The sequence below is a fragment of the Chelonia mydas genome, chromosome 10 (assembly GCF_015237465.2).
Source record: "Chelonia mydas isolate rCheMyd1 chromosome 10, rCheMyd1.pri.v2, whole genome shotgun sequence".
Classification (NCBI taxonomy): Eukaryota; Metazoa; Chordata; order Testudines; family Cheloniidae; genus Chelonia; species Chelonia mydas.
In genome coordinates, this window is record NC_051250.2 from 31,990,984 (window position 1) to 32,007,452 (window position 16,469).

At 49.1% G+C, this 16,469-nt stretch overlaps 1 protein-coding gene across 4 annotated transcripts in view; it reads right to left on the minus strand.

The window, feature by feature from the left end:
* The window catches only part of CLCN7 (chloride voltage-gated channel 7), a 59,600-nt gene extending 48,889 nt beyond the window's left edge, over positions 1-10,711 (minus strand). For 2 of the 4 annotated variants that reach the window (XR_006284206.1, XM_037910371.2), the window contains exon 1: positions 10,457-10,711. Coding sequence is in view for 3 of the 4 variants with exons in the window: in XM_037910371.2 (XP_037766299.1) it covers positions 10,457-10,669 (213 nt within the window). In the remaining variant the exon portion in view is untranslated. The remainder of the gene's footprint in view (positions 1-10,456) is intronic. The other 2 variants (XM_037910373.2, XM_043523689.1) reach the window with 1 other exon arrangement.
* Positions 10,712-16,469: the final 5,758 nt, after the last annotated feature.

Sequence of the window (16,469 nt, forward strand, 5' to 3'; positions counted from 1 at the left end):
CTAGGAGCATCTTGCCTAGCAAGGACTGACTCACCCAGGAGCAGAGCTAGTGAGGCCTACGCCCTGCAGACGGGTTACAACCCCCAACAATGAGAATCCACAAGATTAGATTTAGGCAGAAGTAAATGGCCTATATTCAGCCAAACTATGTTATATGCACCACGCATGGTAGGTACCGTACCAGTGTTCTCCCTTACAGGCTGACTAGCCATGAAGCAATCCCTGTCAATAATGGCATGACTTCAATCAGAGTTAATGAACAAAAACATTGACAGAACAAACACTAAGACTGTGTACACAGCAAAGTTTTTATAGGCTCCCAACTTTGCTCTGAAGAACCACAAGCAAGCATTTGACTCAAGAAGCATTTGACTTAACTTAATGTCTGACTTTGTTGTTGATGAGTAAACTAGGCCACTGCCTGGGAAATGTTATTAGAGGGTTTTTTTTAATTTCTAGAGAAGGGTCACAGGACATGAATTATTTCCTTTCCTTATCCTCTGCACCATCACATGCCAACAGCCTGGCTCTGGATCACGCACAACATTAGAAAGAAGCTGTGTCCCCATACACCTCCATGCAGCAATTTGAGTGACCACACAGAGACATCATACAGACTGGTGGATCCTTTGAAAGACAAGATAAAGATAAAGATATTCAGTCCTTGGGGCTCTTGCTGTAAACTCAGGCTAAGTTAGAGTTCCTAGTCAGATGCTGAATGGGCATGGTAGTAGAACGGCAACTAGCTTGCAAAGCTGCAGTTATGAAACAGTACGATTTTTACAGGAAAGCATGTTACCATTGCTGAAATACTAGCTGGAAAAGCAATGATGCCAATATTTCATTTGCTACCGAGCTTCTATCACAAGCAGCACAAAGCTACAGTCCTGACAGGCCCCAAAGTTTGTATCAAATCCCAAGGCTAGGAGACTTTAGCAGAAACCTACCACCCACAGGCCAACATGAAGACAATATCTGCCCTGGCCCCAGCCTCCACGAACAACACTTTGTGAGACGCCCTGTACCCCTGCCATCTGCAACTGCTGAGAATGGGCCAGGATGCCTGGATTCTTACCAAGGTGCTACCCCTGGCCCATGCTAGGGGCTGTATCTTTGGTACCAGCCTCTGGTTATCAACCAGCTGACAAATCCATTCCTGCTCTGGCTGCTGGAAGGCAAAGTCTTGCCCTTTAACAAAGATGACAGCTGTTCAGCGTAGAAAAGAGATGACTAGGGGGATGGGAGAGGAACATGACAGAGGTCTACAAAACTTACAAATGGTGTAGAAAGAGTGAATAGAGAAGTGCCATTTACCCTTTCCCACAATACAAAAACCAGGGGCCAGCGGATGAAGTTAATAGGCATCAGTTTTAATACAAAGAAGAGGAAGTAGTTTTTCCACACAATGGAACACCATATTAACCTGTGGAACTCCTTGCTATGGGATGTTGTGATGTTCAAAAAAATAACTATATAAGTTCCTGGAGGATAGGTCTATCAATCGCTATTAGCCAAGATGGTCAGAGACAGACCACCATGCTTGGGCAACCGTAAACCTCTGACTGCCAGAAGGGGAAGACAGGGGTCAATCACTTCAACTGCCCTGTTCTGTACACTCCCCACGAAGTTCTGGTACTGGCCACTACTGGAGACAGGATGCTGGGCTAGACAGACAATTGTTCTGAGCCAGAATGGCAGTTTTTATGTTCTTCCTACTCCCCATCCCAAACCTCCTGGGAACTACCCATGAGCTGAAGAGATCAGTCATCCGAAACTTGACCCCTCCTCCAGTTTTGGGGCCTCTCTCTCTGGAAATACTCCAGGTTCTGCCTCTGCTGCTCCCCAGACCTCTCCTCAGCAGAAGCATAAACCTGAAGTGGTCCTGGTTGTTTCACCGCTGCCTCCAAGGCTGAAGTGAAATTGACCACAGGCTCGTTAATGTCACTTTGGGAAATTATGTGCAGCAACCCTGAAACTTTCTGCAGACTCATGAAGTCAGCTCAAGGCTAAGTGTTCACTCCCAACAGGTGAGCGGGCAGGTATACGCTCCAGCCCTGTTGACCCTGAAGGCTAACAATCCTAGGCATGAACTGTTCCAAGACTCCTCAGGAATTTTTGCTTTCTCTAATACAGGTACAGATCCTTCCTCCTTCCCCCTGGAGGAGACACATCCAGGATGCCTCTAAATATAGCCAGCAGGAAGACCTCTGGTGCTATTCCCTGATTGCAGTATTTTACATCTTGCTATCTGAGCTTCTAAACAAGCATGCACGGATGAATGCAGATGTTAGACTCCCACCAGCCTATAGACTCATACAACAGTTTTACTTCTGTTGCATGGTAGGCTGAGTATTTGGGACCAAGCATCCATCACATGGTTTGACAAATCCATCTGCCAACCCATCCTTCTCCCCTCCCAAAAAAGTTACTCTCAAGGAAAGCAAAGAGACAAAACGAAAGGCACAGCAGGCACCTGACAAGTCATCACCACCATAAAGTTTGCTTTTATCCATGGGGGATAGAAGGCAGGCGCTTGAGCTACATTTCTCAGAATATGTATAACATTGCTTCCTGCCTGGGAATTCAGATTGCTACCTGCCTGGGCATCAGCCTGTTTGAATACTTAATATTCAATTTGTGAGCTAGCTTGGAAAAATATCAGAGCCGATCCAGTTGAATGGCAAGGAAGGAGAAACAAGAGCAGTGTTTTATACAAAGACCCCTTTATCCTAGTATCAGGTGTTAAGCACATCCAGCTGAACTGTCCAAGCGCTTCTCAGGTATCTTGAAATCGCCAAATTGATGAGATGTGCCCAAGATTCAAGTGTTTCAGCGTTGGGAGCATATTGATCTGAATCGTGTGCACGTGCTTAGAGATGTAGAACATAGGAACCACCATGCAAATTCAGACCCCAGGACCCTCTCACCCAGTATCCTCCTGATGGTGGCCAGTACCAGGGCCCTCAGGAGAGCGCGAGAAGCTTCACAGAGGATGGTTATGGAATAATCAGCTCACACAGAGTATCTTCCTAACCCTGCCAGTCCGTGAATGGCTCTCGCTCTGAAACAGAAGAGTTTCTCCCCTTTGAATTCAACAGGTGTATATTCATTCTATAACTATATGGATAAGCATATCCCTAAACAGCTCATCCCTTTTAATCCCACACAGCTCCTGGCCTCTGTGAGATCTGATGGCAGTTAGTTGTGCCTTGAGTAAATGACAGTATTTCCTTTTAGAGACACAGCGGGGGTGAGATGGATCAGCTCCTGTTGGAGAGAGGGAAGCTTTCGCGCATACACAGAGCTGTTCTTCAGGTCTGGAAAGGTACTCTGTGGAGCGTCACAGCTAAATACAAGGTGGAACAGCTAGTTTAGTACAAGTAGTTCACACAATCTGTGGCTACACCACCACTGCAGACAAGTATTTCCTTTTCCCATTTTTCCATTTGCTGCCTTTCATGGCCACTGCAAGAATATTTTATGAGACCGGATAGATAAGATAAATGGGGTGCATTTCTCTACACTACCCACAGGTTTGTATTCGTTTCTTGTGTCTCAGCTTACTCACGTCTTCCACAAGCTAACCGGCCCCAATCTTCTTCAGTCTCTCTTCATGCAATAGTCGAATCATTTTCATTTCTGAATCTTCCCTATTCCTCTGATCTTTGGGATCCTGTGTTCAGCCCTCGTCTCCCAACTTAAAGTGGACGGATATCATTAATTTGCACCCGGGCAATATATTATTTGTAGTAACATTCCCTATGTATCCAACAGGTTTGTTTGTTTTTTGACTGCTGCGTGTGAAGCAGGCAGAGGTCTTCATTGAGCTGTGCAATGTTTGGCTTAGAAATAACTGACTTTTATTTTATTTTAATGAGACTGGATGATTGTGGTGATTAGCAATGGGCTCCAAAGCCCTCCATCTCCATGCCAATGGTGCAAATTCAGCCACGTCAGGTGACTGACAGCTGTTACCATTTGGTGTGTGTTCAGAGCCGTACAAGTTAGTCGCAGCCTCAGAACCACCGCAACTTGCCAAAAGAGTGTGATTTTAGTTCTCTCTCAGGACAGGAAGGGCTGAAGTCTGAACAACTTGCTACTGCAGAGGGGAGGGACACAATGGCCTGGCAGCATGGACAAGGCTTGCAAAACTTCTACAGCCTCTGCCATACCTGTTCTGATGTCATCGAATTGACAACCCTGGGAGTCATGAGGAGAGGTGCCTTTCACACCGCTACCATTAGTTCGTAGGTCTGGTTTCAAACCACATTTTAATATGCTAGTACCTTTAAGATTACAATTCACCCTTTTGTCTGTAAATAGGAAGTTTATTCCTCTAGTACAGATCCTTTAAAGCTTGTTTGTGGGTGTAAACATGCAGACCCTTTGATTATCTCTACGTTATGGCAACAGTTGAAATTCAGCAGTTAGGATTGCTAGCCAATCACAACCACACTTACTGTAGCGTTCTTTGAACTTACACTTCCACGTCTTTAGAAACTTCCCAATTCAACAGCCCTAGATTTCTCTCAAGCCATTTTGTTCAGTGTTCTAACTTGCACAAGGCACTCCGAAGTAAGATGAAGCACTGCATTACACATGACAAGATGCCAGTGATAATAGCTGGGCAAGGCATTTATCTTCCTCAAACACTGATCCAAGTCTCATGGCTTTTTCAGATTAGGCTTTGAAGGAAAAGGCAAGAAAGCCATTTGTTATTAACTCACCTCCCTTCCTGCACCCACCTAAAACCACACAGGGGACCTAACTGAAGCATTCACTAACTTAGCCAGACCAGGTCACAGCCATAACCTCCGAGTCACAAGCCAGGTAGCACCTTCCAATCCAGAACTCCCTATAGTGTGTGTAATACACAACAGCAAACAACTCCCATAGCAAGCAACATGCCCTCAATGGGAGATGTGCCATATTGAACAGCCTTCGTTTCTGAACAAGGTGCACAGACAGCAATCCAACATCACAACGGGAGAGACATTTCCTGTAGAATGAAGCCTATTACCTGAACCTAGTGTGAGCGGGTGGGGGTTTTTACTTGGTATGTAGCATCTCACATGCCAGATACTACTATTGCTGGCATGTTACCCCATGTGCTGCGTGAAATTAAATGAGTCGTCATTTAAAGAGTTTGATTTTCCTGTGCTCAGCTGCTCAAGCCCTTGCCTCACCCTGGAGAACAGGCCAGAACCAGCCTGCTAGGTCATTCACTCCCACACAAACATATGCTTTTAAGTAAGAATTGGGGTAGTCTCCCCAGTTCATTGCTTCTTGCCTGCAGCTATGAGTGCCGTGGAAAGCCGGCAGGGCCCAACAGAAATGGGGAGGATAAGGAGCCCATTAAAAGGGTCGTACATAACGTACTGGTCCCACTCTCCATGCTTATAGACCCTGCTACTTCTTACTGGCCACACCTTGATCAGCCAAAGATTCACAGGTTACCCATCAGCAGAGACCATGACTGAAATGAAGATTTCCAGCATCCATTATACTTAATAAGGATCATCACTAAGAAATGGTTAGTAACCCCCGAAAGTATTCTTCTTCCACCCACCCCATTTGTTTTATTGCCAGGCCATAGCAACCCCTCACAGCAACACTGCTCCTCTTGGGGGTCAGCAGCCTGTCTCATCAGCTGTGCTCACCAAGTACCGCAATCAGCTAGGCACTTGTCACAGTGACATGAGAAACACACTGTATGAATCAGATCCACATGCTGTGTTTTTCCTTGCTGGTTGTCCTAGTCATCTGTAGCCCCTCTGTCCCAGTATCGCTCTGCAATAGGAAATTTCAGCTCACTATCTGGTGACCTGTAAAGTTCTGCTTTTTAATACACTTTGGTTGATTCAGACACAAGAAAGACTGACCTGTCCAAGACTGATCAGTGAATAGCGATAGGGACTCAGGACTGTGCTGTAATTGAAGGCATACAGCTTCTCTTCCCTGAGGAAGGAAGGGAGCAGCAGAGTTGCTCTTCTACCATGATATTTCCACAATTTCTGCTTGATTTCCCCATCCCCTTCTCAGGCCGTCACTGGCTGAGCACCCCTAATGAGAGCATGGATCCAAATCTTAGGCAGGAAGGAATTCTACACCCCCTCTTAAATAATTATCTGAGTACAGTCTCCCAAGGATGACAGAGAGTGGAACGGGTGGGCAAACTACGGCCCGCGGGCCACATCCGGCCCATCGGATCTTTTAATCTGGCCCTTGAGCTTCCGCCGGGGAGCAGGGTTGGGAGCTTTCCTCACTCCAGTGCTCCAGCCAGGGAGCAGGGTTGGGGGCTTGTCTTGCTCTGCTCCATGCGTGCAGCAGCTCTGCGCAGCTCCTGGAAGCAGGGGCAGCCAGGGGGCTCCGCACGCTGTCCCCGCCCCAAGTGCCGGCTCTGCAGCTCCCATTGGCCAATGGGATATACAGGGGCAGTGCCTATGGATGGGACAGTGCGCAGAGCGGTGTGGGCCCCGGCCCCCCCCCCCGGCTCCCATGCAGAGGCAAACAGGATGCTGTTTCCAGGAGCCACTTCAGATAAGCATCGCCCAGATCCTGCACCCCTGAGCACCCCCTGTGCCCCAACCCCCTGCCCTAGCCCTGATTGCCCTCCAAACCCTTTGATCCCAGCCCAGAGTACCCTCCTGCATCCCAAATCCCTCATCCCCAGCCCCACCCCAGAGTCAGCACCTACAGCCAGAGCCCTCATCCCCTGTGCACCCCAATCCCCTGATGGCCCTCCACACAATTTCCATATTGAGATGCGGCCCTTGGGCCAAAAAGTTTGCCCACCCCTTTGGGAAGCAAAGCTCAGATCACCATCCATTTGCAGAGGTCAGTGCACATTCAGGAGTCCTGGAAACCCAAAATGAGGCATCTTGCATGCCACCAAAAAGCCAGGCCCTCTCCTCAAATCATTTTAACACTTAACTGCTGCTGTATGCAGCCGATGAAGTGACCTGTAGCTCACGAAAGCTTATGCTCAAATAAATTGGTTAGTCTCTAAGGTGCCACAAGTACTCCTTTTCTTTTTGTCCAGTTAAGTCACTGCTTTCTCCAATTACTTGCTCCAATTACTTCCTGAAAAAGAAAAGGAGTACTTGTGGCACCTTAGAGACTAACCAATTTATTTGAGCATAAGCTTTCGTGAGCTACAGCTCACTTCATCGGATGCATACTGTGGAAAGGGTAGATCTTTTTATACACATAAAGCATGAAAAAATACCTCCTCCCACCCCACTCTCCCACTGGTAATAGGTTATCTAAAGTGATCACTCTCCTTACAATGTGTATGATAATCAAGGTGGGCCATTTCCAGCACAAATCCAGGGTTTAACAAGATCGTCCGGGGGGGGCGGGGGGGGAACAAGGGGAAATAGGTTACCTTGCATAATGACTTAGCCACTCCCAGTCTCTATTCAAGCCTAAGTTAATTGTATCCAATTTGCAAATGAATTCCAATTCAACAGTTTCTCGCTGGAGTCTGGATTTGAAGTTTTTTTTGTTGTAATATAGCATCTTTCACGTCTGTAATCGCGTGACCAGAGAGATTTCTACAAGCCATTACCCTCTGATCCCACTGAGAGTTACCAAAAGAAACTACAGCATTTGCTCAAGAAACTCCCTGGAAAAGCACAAGATCAAATCCGCACAGATCTGGATCCCCGACCTGGGATATTCTATCTACTACCCAAGATCCATAAACCTGGAAATCCTGGGCGCCCCATCATCTCAGGCATTGGCACCCTGACAGCAGGATTGTCTGGCTATGTAGACTCCCTCCTCAGGCCCTTCGCTACCAGCACTCCCAGCTACCTTCGAGACACCACTGACTTCCTGAGGAAACTACAATCCATTGGTGATCTTCCTGATAACACCATCCTGGCCACTATGGATGTAGAAGCCCTCTACACCAACATTCCACACAAAGATGGACTACAAGCCATCAAGAACACTATCCCCGATAATGTCACGGCTAACCTGGTGGCTAAACTTTGTGACTTTGTCCTTACCCATAACTATTTTACATTTGGGGACAATGTATACCTTCAGATCAGTGGCACTGCTATGGGTACCCGCATGGCCCCACAGTATGCCAACATCTTTATGGCTGACTTAGAACGACGCTTCCTCAGCTCTCGTCCCCTAATGCCCCTACTCTACTTGTGCTATATTGATGACATCATCATCATCTGGACCCATGGAAAAGAAGCCCTTGAGGAATTCCACCATGATTTCAACAATTTCCATCCCACCATCAACCTCAGCCTGGACCAGTCCACACAAGAGATCCACTTCCTGGACACTACAGTGCTAATAAATGATGGTCACATAACCACCACCCTATACCGGAAACCTACTGACCGCTATTCCTACCTACATGCCTCCAGCTTTCACCCTGACCACACCACACGATCCATCCTCTACAGCCAAGCTCTGCGATACAACCGCATTTGCTCCAACCCCTCACACAGAGACAAACACCTACAAGATCTCTATCAAGCATTCTTACAACTACAATACCCACCTGCGGAAGTGAAGAAACAGATTGATAGAGCCAGAAGAGTTCCCAGAAGTCACCTACTACAGGACAGGCCTAACAAAGAAAATAACAGAACGCCACTAGCCGTCACCTTCAGCCCCCAACTAAAACCCCTCCAACGCATTATTAAGGATCTACAACCTATCCTGAAGGATGACCCAACACTCTCACAAATCTTGGGAGACAGGCCAGTCCTTGCCTACAGACAGCCCCCCAACCTGAAGCAAATACTCACCAGCAACCACATACCACACAACAGAACCACTAACCCAGGAACCTATCCTTGCAACAAAGCCCGTTGCCAACTGTGCCCACATATCTATTCAGGGGACACCATCACAGGGCCTAATAACATCAGCCACACTATCAGAGGCTCGTTCACCTGCACATCCACCAATGTGATATATGCCATCATGTGCCAGCAATGCCCCTCTGCCATGTACATTGGTCAAACTGGACAGTCTCTATGTAAAAGAATAAATGGACACAAATCAGATGTCAAGAATTATAACATTCATAAACCAGTCGGAGAACACTTCAATCTCTCTGGTCACGCGATTACAGACATGAAAGTTGCTATATTACAACAAAAAAACTTCAAATCCAGACTCCAGCGAGAAACTGTTGAATTGGAATTCATTTGCAAACTGGATACAATTAACTTAGGCTTGAATAGAGACTGGGAGTGGCTAAGTCATTATGCAAGGTAACCTATTTCCCCTTGTTTTTTCCTACCCCCCCCCCCCCAGACGTTCTTGTTAAACCCTGGATTTGTGCTGGAAATGGCCCACTTTGATTATCATATACATTTTAAGGAGAGTGATCACTTTAGATAAGCTATTACCAGCAGGAGAGTGGGGTGGGAGGAAGTATTTTTTCATGCTTTGTGTGTATAAAAAGATCTTCTACCCTTTCCACAGTATGCATCCGATGAAGTGAGCTGTAGCTCACGAAAGCTTATGCTCCAATAAATTGGTTAGTCTCTAAGGTGCCACAAGTCCTCCTTTTCTTTTTGCGAATACAGACTAACACGGCTGTTACTCTGAATTACTTCCTGGTCGCTCCAATTCCACTGAAGGCTGTGGAGACTAAAGGAAAGCATCAAGGAGCTCTCCAGAGAGACAGGTGAGGCGAAAGCCAACAGCAAGACTAAAGGAGGCAGAACCCGATTGCCAACCCTTCCTCCTTCCCCATATGAATTCTCTGCACCTTAAACTCACTCAACAAAAAATCCTCTCTTAAGGACATAAAGCTCCCCCAACCCTCAGGGCTGCACAGATCCTGTAGCAACCGTTTGTTCTCCAAATAAGCCCCGAGAAGAATTTATTTCACCCTGGACCCTTGTCACTTCACCATCTACACTGTCTTTGCAATGTTCCAGCATTTGTCCAGACCCTGCCCATCTCAGGGCTCTGCCAGATTTCACCCTTTTATAGGAGCTTCCATTCGGTTACACCACCAGGGATTAACGCACCCGCTGGCTGAACTCCAGCAAAGGAAGCACACAGAGCTCCGGCAGGACAGCAGCTCCAGAACCGAGGAGAAGTAGCTGCAAAAGTGTGGCTGGGGCTGCAGGGCTAGAAGACCAGGGAGGCTTATAAGCAGAGCACGGCCGGGGTGAAGCTAGGAGGCAGGGATGGCTCGGGGCAAGAGGCAGAGACACCGCTCGGCTTGAAGCTCCCTGGACGTTCCCTGCCTACAGGCCAGCCCGGCAGGACGCAGGGCACCAGCTAGAGCGAGCCCAGCCTCCCCAAGGCGAGAGGAGCGGGACCCGAACCGGATCTGGGCTTGCCTGTTCCCCGCCGCGCAGCCCCGCTGACACCGGCCCCCTGGCCCCGCACAACGCCCGGCTCCGTGACACCAGCCTCTCACCCCGCCGTCCCCCGCAGGGAGCCGGCCCCACTCGCTCACCGGCCGGGAGTGCGGGGGGCCGCCCGTCGCCCCCGGGCCCGCGCCGTTCAGCAGCGGGGTGGCCTCCCCAGCGGCAGGGGGCTCGTCCTCCTCGTCGCGGTCCCGGCCGGACCAGGACACCTTCTTGGCGACGTTGGCCATGCGGCCGGGCCGGGGACGCTCGGCTGGGGCAGCGGCCGCTGGAGGATCCGCATCGGGCTCCGAGCGGCTCATGTGACCCCGTGGGGCAAGCAGTGCCGCCGGTCACGTGACAGGCGCTACGGCGGCCGCCGAGCCCAGGAGAGCGTTGCATCATGGGAGTCGTAGTCTGGCGGCTTGCCCCAGAGGCGCACGCAGAGGGCGCCTGTAGCGTAGATGTCTCATACAGCTCAAATAAATTGGTTAGTCTCTAAGGTGCCACAAGTCCTCCTTTTCTTTTTGTAAATACAGACTAACACGGCTGCTACTCTGAAACCTGTCATACAGCTGTAACCTCCGTTCGTCGGTGCAGGGCCGGCTCCAGGCACCAGCGTTCCAAGCAGGTGCTTGGGGCGGCAACCCGCAAGGGGAGGCATCCGTGTGCCGTTCGGGCATTTCCGCGGCGGGGGCAATTCTGCAGCAACCCCATCTCCTCAGCCGCTCGCGGTGGCGGCAATTGGGTGCGCTGCTTGGGGCGGCCCTGCCTCGGGTCAATGGGAGCATGCAATGCCTGGTCCAGAGGAGCACACGCGACACACGCTGTATAGCAAAGGGCTTCATGGGGCAGATTAAAGGGATATGTCCCCAAAGAGATCGAGTGGAACACCGCACCTATGGGATGTGCATGTGCAATTCTGCAGGCCTTACCCACCCAGGCCTTTAGTTTGAGTTACTGGGAGGTTTGCTTGACTTAGGAGCTCAGAATTTCCCCCTTCATTGTGACTTATGTTGTGTGTGTACCTGGCATTATTCCTTCAAATAATCATGGACCAAATTCATTCCTGATGTAATTTCAGTGACGTTAATCACACTACACCAGCAACGAAGCCAAAGGCATTTCAGTCTCTGAAAGTACGTCAACCAGTTTCAAGACCTTTCAGAAAATCCTACAGACGGGGCCTGATTCTGATGTCTGTTATATTGGTGTAAATCCAAAGTAACACCCCTGGGAGGGGGTGGAAAGTAAATCTGGAGAGATTTCACTGACCTCAGTGGAGTTACTACAGATTCATATTGGTGTAACAGCTCAGAACCAGAACTACGGTGCTTAAACAACACTACAGTCCCCGTGTTGTGTATGATTCTTTAGTACAGTATGGTAACCCAAGACCAGGTCTTCAGTGAATCCAGCAGAAAGTAATTGTTAGGGCATGTCAAGAGCCCAGCAGAACACCCAAAACTAGGACTAAAGAAAATGCTCTTGTCTTGGTTGGAAGAGCTGGGGGCATTTGATGCATTCTCTTTTGCTCTGCCTTACTGTACAAGTCAGGTCTCACACAAGCAGCAATGTTATAGATTATCCCAAGAGTCTTCTTCTGCATCATCTGTGCAATACAGTTCAATACAGCTGTCTTTTGCACAGTATCTTCACTGACCCCAAACACTTGGCAGAGTTAAATGCACAGTTCCCTCTAAGCTGTGTGCGTGTGCGCCCGCACACAGATCCTAAACCCCACGCACACGGCGAAACACTGCGCGCACACAAATTTGCACAGAGGAAATTTTTTGCACATACGGCCTGTCAAAAATTAGAGGGAACATTGATTACATAATACACTGTCCAAGAAACCAGAACAACAGCCAAGGAAGAGAAACTGAGAGACGCAGGCAGGAAGGCAGATGGGAGGAAACACTGTAACAAGCTATGGCCACAAACATTTCAATGATCAGCAGAGATGAAAACCAAGACCTTTAGCTCCAAAAAAGCCTCTAGCACTCGGTAATAGGGGCAGCTGGAAATTTTCAGAAGAAACTTAGCTTTGTCAGAAAAAAACTGTCTGAGGGGGTGAAATGTTCTGTCAACTCATTACAGGGTCAACAAACCTTTCGCCAAAACACAGTCAGGTTTACAGATGGTTTCCTAGCAGGCTCTTTCATTCTGGGTTCCAGAGTCCAGAGCTCTGACTCGGGGCAACCCTGCTGTGAAGATTGCCACAGGGCTGGGGAGCCTGTGGCTACCAGACTCCCTGCCTCACAGAGCCCTGGATGGGTCCCTTTTCTCCATGGCAGGGTCCTAGCCATCCCCGGGAGCCCCAGCTAGAGCCAGGGCTCTCAGGGCTGGCAAAGCTCTACCAAGCTCCCTGCAGTGGAACAGGGCACCAGGAAGCCCTGGGAGCCCCAACACTAGCCAGGGCTTGACTCCCAACTCTGCAGTTCTCCATGGAGCTGGGAGCCTGGAAGTCTTGGGACCAGCTTACAGGGGCTGTAGCTCCAGGGCATCTCCACCATGTGGTGCCAAGAACCCAGGGGTTCAGACTCCCAGATCAGCTGACTCCCAAGGTTACCCATCCGATTCCCAAGGAGCCAGCTGGCCCGGGAGTCTGGAAGCCCAGAGGTCACCAGCCCTGGGATATTCCATATGGCAAGGCTGCCCTGGAGCCACAGACCCTTGGAAATCCTGGCAACAGCTCAGTGGAACTGACATTCAGAGAATAACTGCTGTGAAACTGACAAGAGAGTCAGTTTCACATATTTTGTTTCTGAAACACCATGGTTTGGTATTTCTGAAATGAAATCTTCAATTTGCCAAGAAATATCTGCAAATCTGGTTTTATTCTAATATGGAATTAACCCAAATTCCAAAAAACAAACATCACAAGTTCCAGCCAGCTCTGCTCAGTAACAACACACTATCAGAGAACATCAACAGGGACCAAACCCCTGGACTTTAGCACCAAGAGCACAGACCCCTGGTACTTGAGCTGAAGCAGAGCTCCTGGAGCTAGTGCTTAGAAGTCAGCTGATATAGTCACTGGAGCCGCAGCCCCTCACAGGAGACATGGCCTCATGCACTGGGTCACGTGCAGTAAGAAGACTCCTGTGTCCAGTGTGGCCAGTCTGTGTGGCAGGACCAAGGGCAAGCAGGAAGGTTTTAGAGGAGGGAAAAGAGTTGGGGGGCAGAATGGAGAGAGAAGGGCTGTGAGATTGGCTGGAGCAAGTCTCCAGGTGGCTTTTAAAACAAACAGGACAATTTTGAATTGGATCCTGCAGTGAATGAGGATGTGGTTACCCCCTTCTGGATGGCAGCAAGCAGCAGCAGCATTCTGCACCTTCTGGATTCGGGAGAGCTGGGTCTCTTGTGGAAGGAACTGCAACAGTCAAAAAGAGAGGGGGCAAAGCACCAGACAGAGACAGGCAGACGTGTCCAGGCAGTGCTGAGTTGGGGGACAGGCCAACTTGTAAATGTGGAAGGAGGGAGGTTCAGTTGAAGATGAGGCCAGACATTCCAAAGTGGAGCCCAGTGGGAGGTCTAGGGGACAACACCTAGATGGGGGGGCACGTTCCTGGCGACATAGCTCAGATCACACCGAGGGGATGCAGCAGTGTTTGAGGATGCTCCTCTTGCCCGAAAGAAACTGTTCTGGCTTTAGCCTTTTCTACACTCTGTCTCAGCACTGGTGCAGCTGCTCTGCTCTAAGCGCTGGGGAGGTTGGGCTCAGGCATGGCACGGCATGAAATCTGACTGTGGCTGAAACGTCTGAGCCCGTAAAGTACCCACCCACCAGCTTGAACGCCTCAAGAGATAAAATCCTCCCTGATGCCCCCTGCCTTTAGGGGTAGATGGGTACCAGTACTCTATTTAAAAAGACCGTGGACCACGGTCTGCAGTGAGGTGTATCTGCAAAGGGCCCCACACGTCACCCTCCAATTCCCTATCAGGCGGAGACTGTGCAGCAATTCTCAAATCCAGCCTGGTGATGGAAGTCAGCTGGTGTTCAACCACCAGACCAGACAGAGGTGTGGTTTCAGCAAGACCCAGGGAGCTGATCGGAAGATGGATTTTCTAGCCACGGAAAAATGTTGAGATTTTGGGGAAAAAATTAATCCCAGATTGGGACAAAATCGTCAAAATTGTTCACAAAATGAAATTCCAAACAAAATTCAAAATGTGGCTCAGTCACAACCGTGCAGGTGGATACATTGGTTTCGTTTCGATTTTGACCCCTTTTAAAATTTTTAATACATTCATTTTGAAACAAAAAGTCATATTCAACATGAAAAGTTGAAGCTTTTCATTCCCAAAAGTGTTGAAGCAGGAACGTTTCCCCCCCGACTTTTTTTTCTAAACAAAATGTAGCCAAAATGCAAAAATTTCACACAACACTTTGGTTGAAATGAAACAGCACTTTCCAAAATGTTGGCTAATTTTTTTCCTCCAGTTCTAGTTACTGTTAAGAATCTATGCACCTGTCTCCCCTCACTTCAGACACCATCCGCTGCCCCTTGTGCTGCTGGCGTAAGATGCTCCATGGCCCCTCTCTGATGTGTTCTGCTATTTGTACCTGTCTCAGAGAACTTGGGCCACATGCCAAGGCCACACATGTATATAAATGATGCTTCGTCATGTGGGTCCCAGGGTGTTATGGGCAGAGAAATCTGAGCTAGCCAGCCTGGTGGGCCCTCGCACCGCCACCTCTTCCATATAGAACGTGCCCATGTGTTTCCCGTCTCCACGCACACAACAGAGCTGTGCAGGAAGCTGGCACCTTCCCCCCCCCCCAAAAAAAAAAAAAAAAAAAAAACCCCTCTTCCCTGCTTTCTTTCACAATCCAGGAGGAGCAGGCTGCCGCCCAAAGCTCCCAGTTACCCCCAGACCTTCGGTGCATGGGATGGGACCAGCCTCTCCAGAGAAAACCTTTGCCTTGTCTCCTCCAGACACAGACCCATGACAGTGACCAGCCCCATGCTGGGCTGCAGCTGCTTGCTCTTATCTGCCATGGACATGAAAAACAACCACCGATTGGCCTCTCTTAGTGGAGACAACCAGGACGTAGCAGGCTGGCAAATCCTCAGAGCAGTTCTGGGTGTGGCTGCCTGGATGCCACACACATAACAGCCCCTGACGGGGTGTCACTTTCCCTCAGCGACAAACACTTCCTGAGGTGCCAGTGACTATTGCAGAACATCAGGGTCACTCCAAGCTGCATTTAAACAAGCAGGAGACTCTGACCCGGGCCCGCGAGGTGAGAGAGCTGGGAGTGAGACACCTGGAGCTGGCCAGCACTCCCAGTGGCTACAGCGCACTGCATTCCCATGCTCTGCCTTTAAGCAGCAATACCAAGCCAATGCGGGAAATAAAGAAAGCAGACTGTTTAATAAAAGTGTAGGAGAAGGGGTGCTGCCTCCAGGGCAGTGCAGGATGTGGAGACCAGAGCAGAATCGCTGTTTGGGGAGCCCCGCTAGTGCCACTGAGGAGATAAGAGAAATAAAGAGGAGAAAAGTAGCGGCAGAGCCAGAGCAACGGTGACTAAAAGCCCCAAGTCTTTTGGGTCATTCCCAGTCACTGCTGCCTGTTTCCATCCTGATGATCTTCCCCAATTGCTGACACATCAATGAATCATGTCACTGACGAGCCATATGGGGCACCTGACAAGCACCCACCAGTGATACGGCTTAGGGCTTGATTCTGTACAGTGCTGAGCATTTCTGGAAGTGCCAGGTGCCTTCACTTCCCACTGACATTCGCAGGAGTTAAAGGGACCCACCCAGCACCTTGCAGGACGGAGCCTTTGGCTGGGGAGCTAGCCCATGACTATACATTCTGGGGGTTGGAACGTGCCTCTGACTGGCCCTTTGATTTTAGGAATAAAATGACCCTCAAGCTTGTAAACATGATGGAAAGGGACACGGTCAATGTAAAAACAGACACCACTCCTTGGGCATGTTACTAACACCTTAGATAATTAAAGGGACGCTCTCAACTTAAACCCATCACTTTTCTCTTGAATGTTTTACCTGCTTGCTAGAAGTGGCAGCTAATGTCACCGTAATGGCAAGAGATTAGCCCGAAATGAGGCTTTTCTCTATTTTCCCAGTTCTGTGTACAGGATCCATT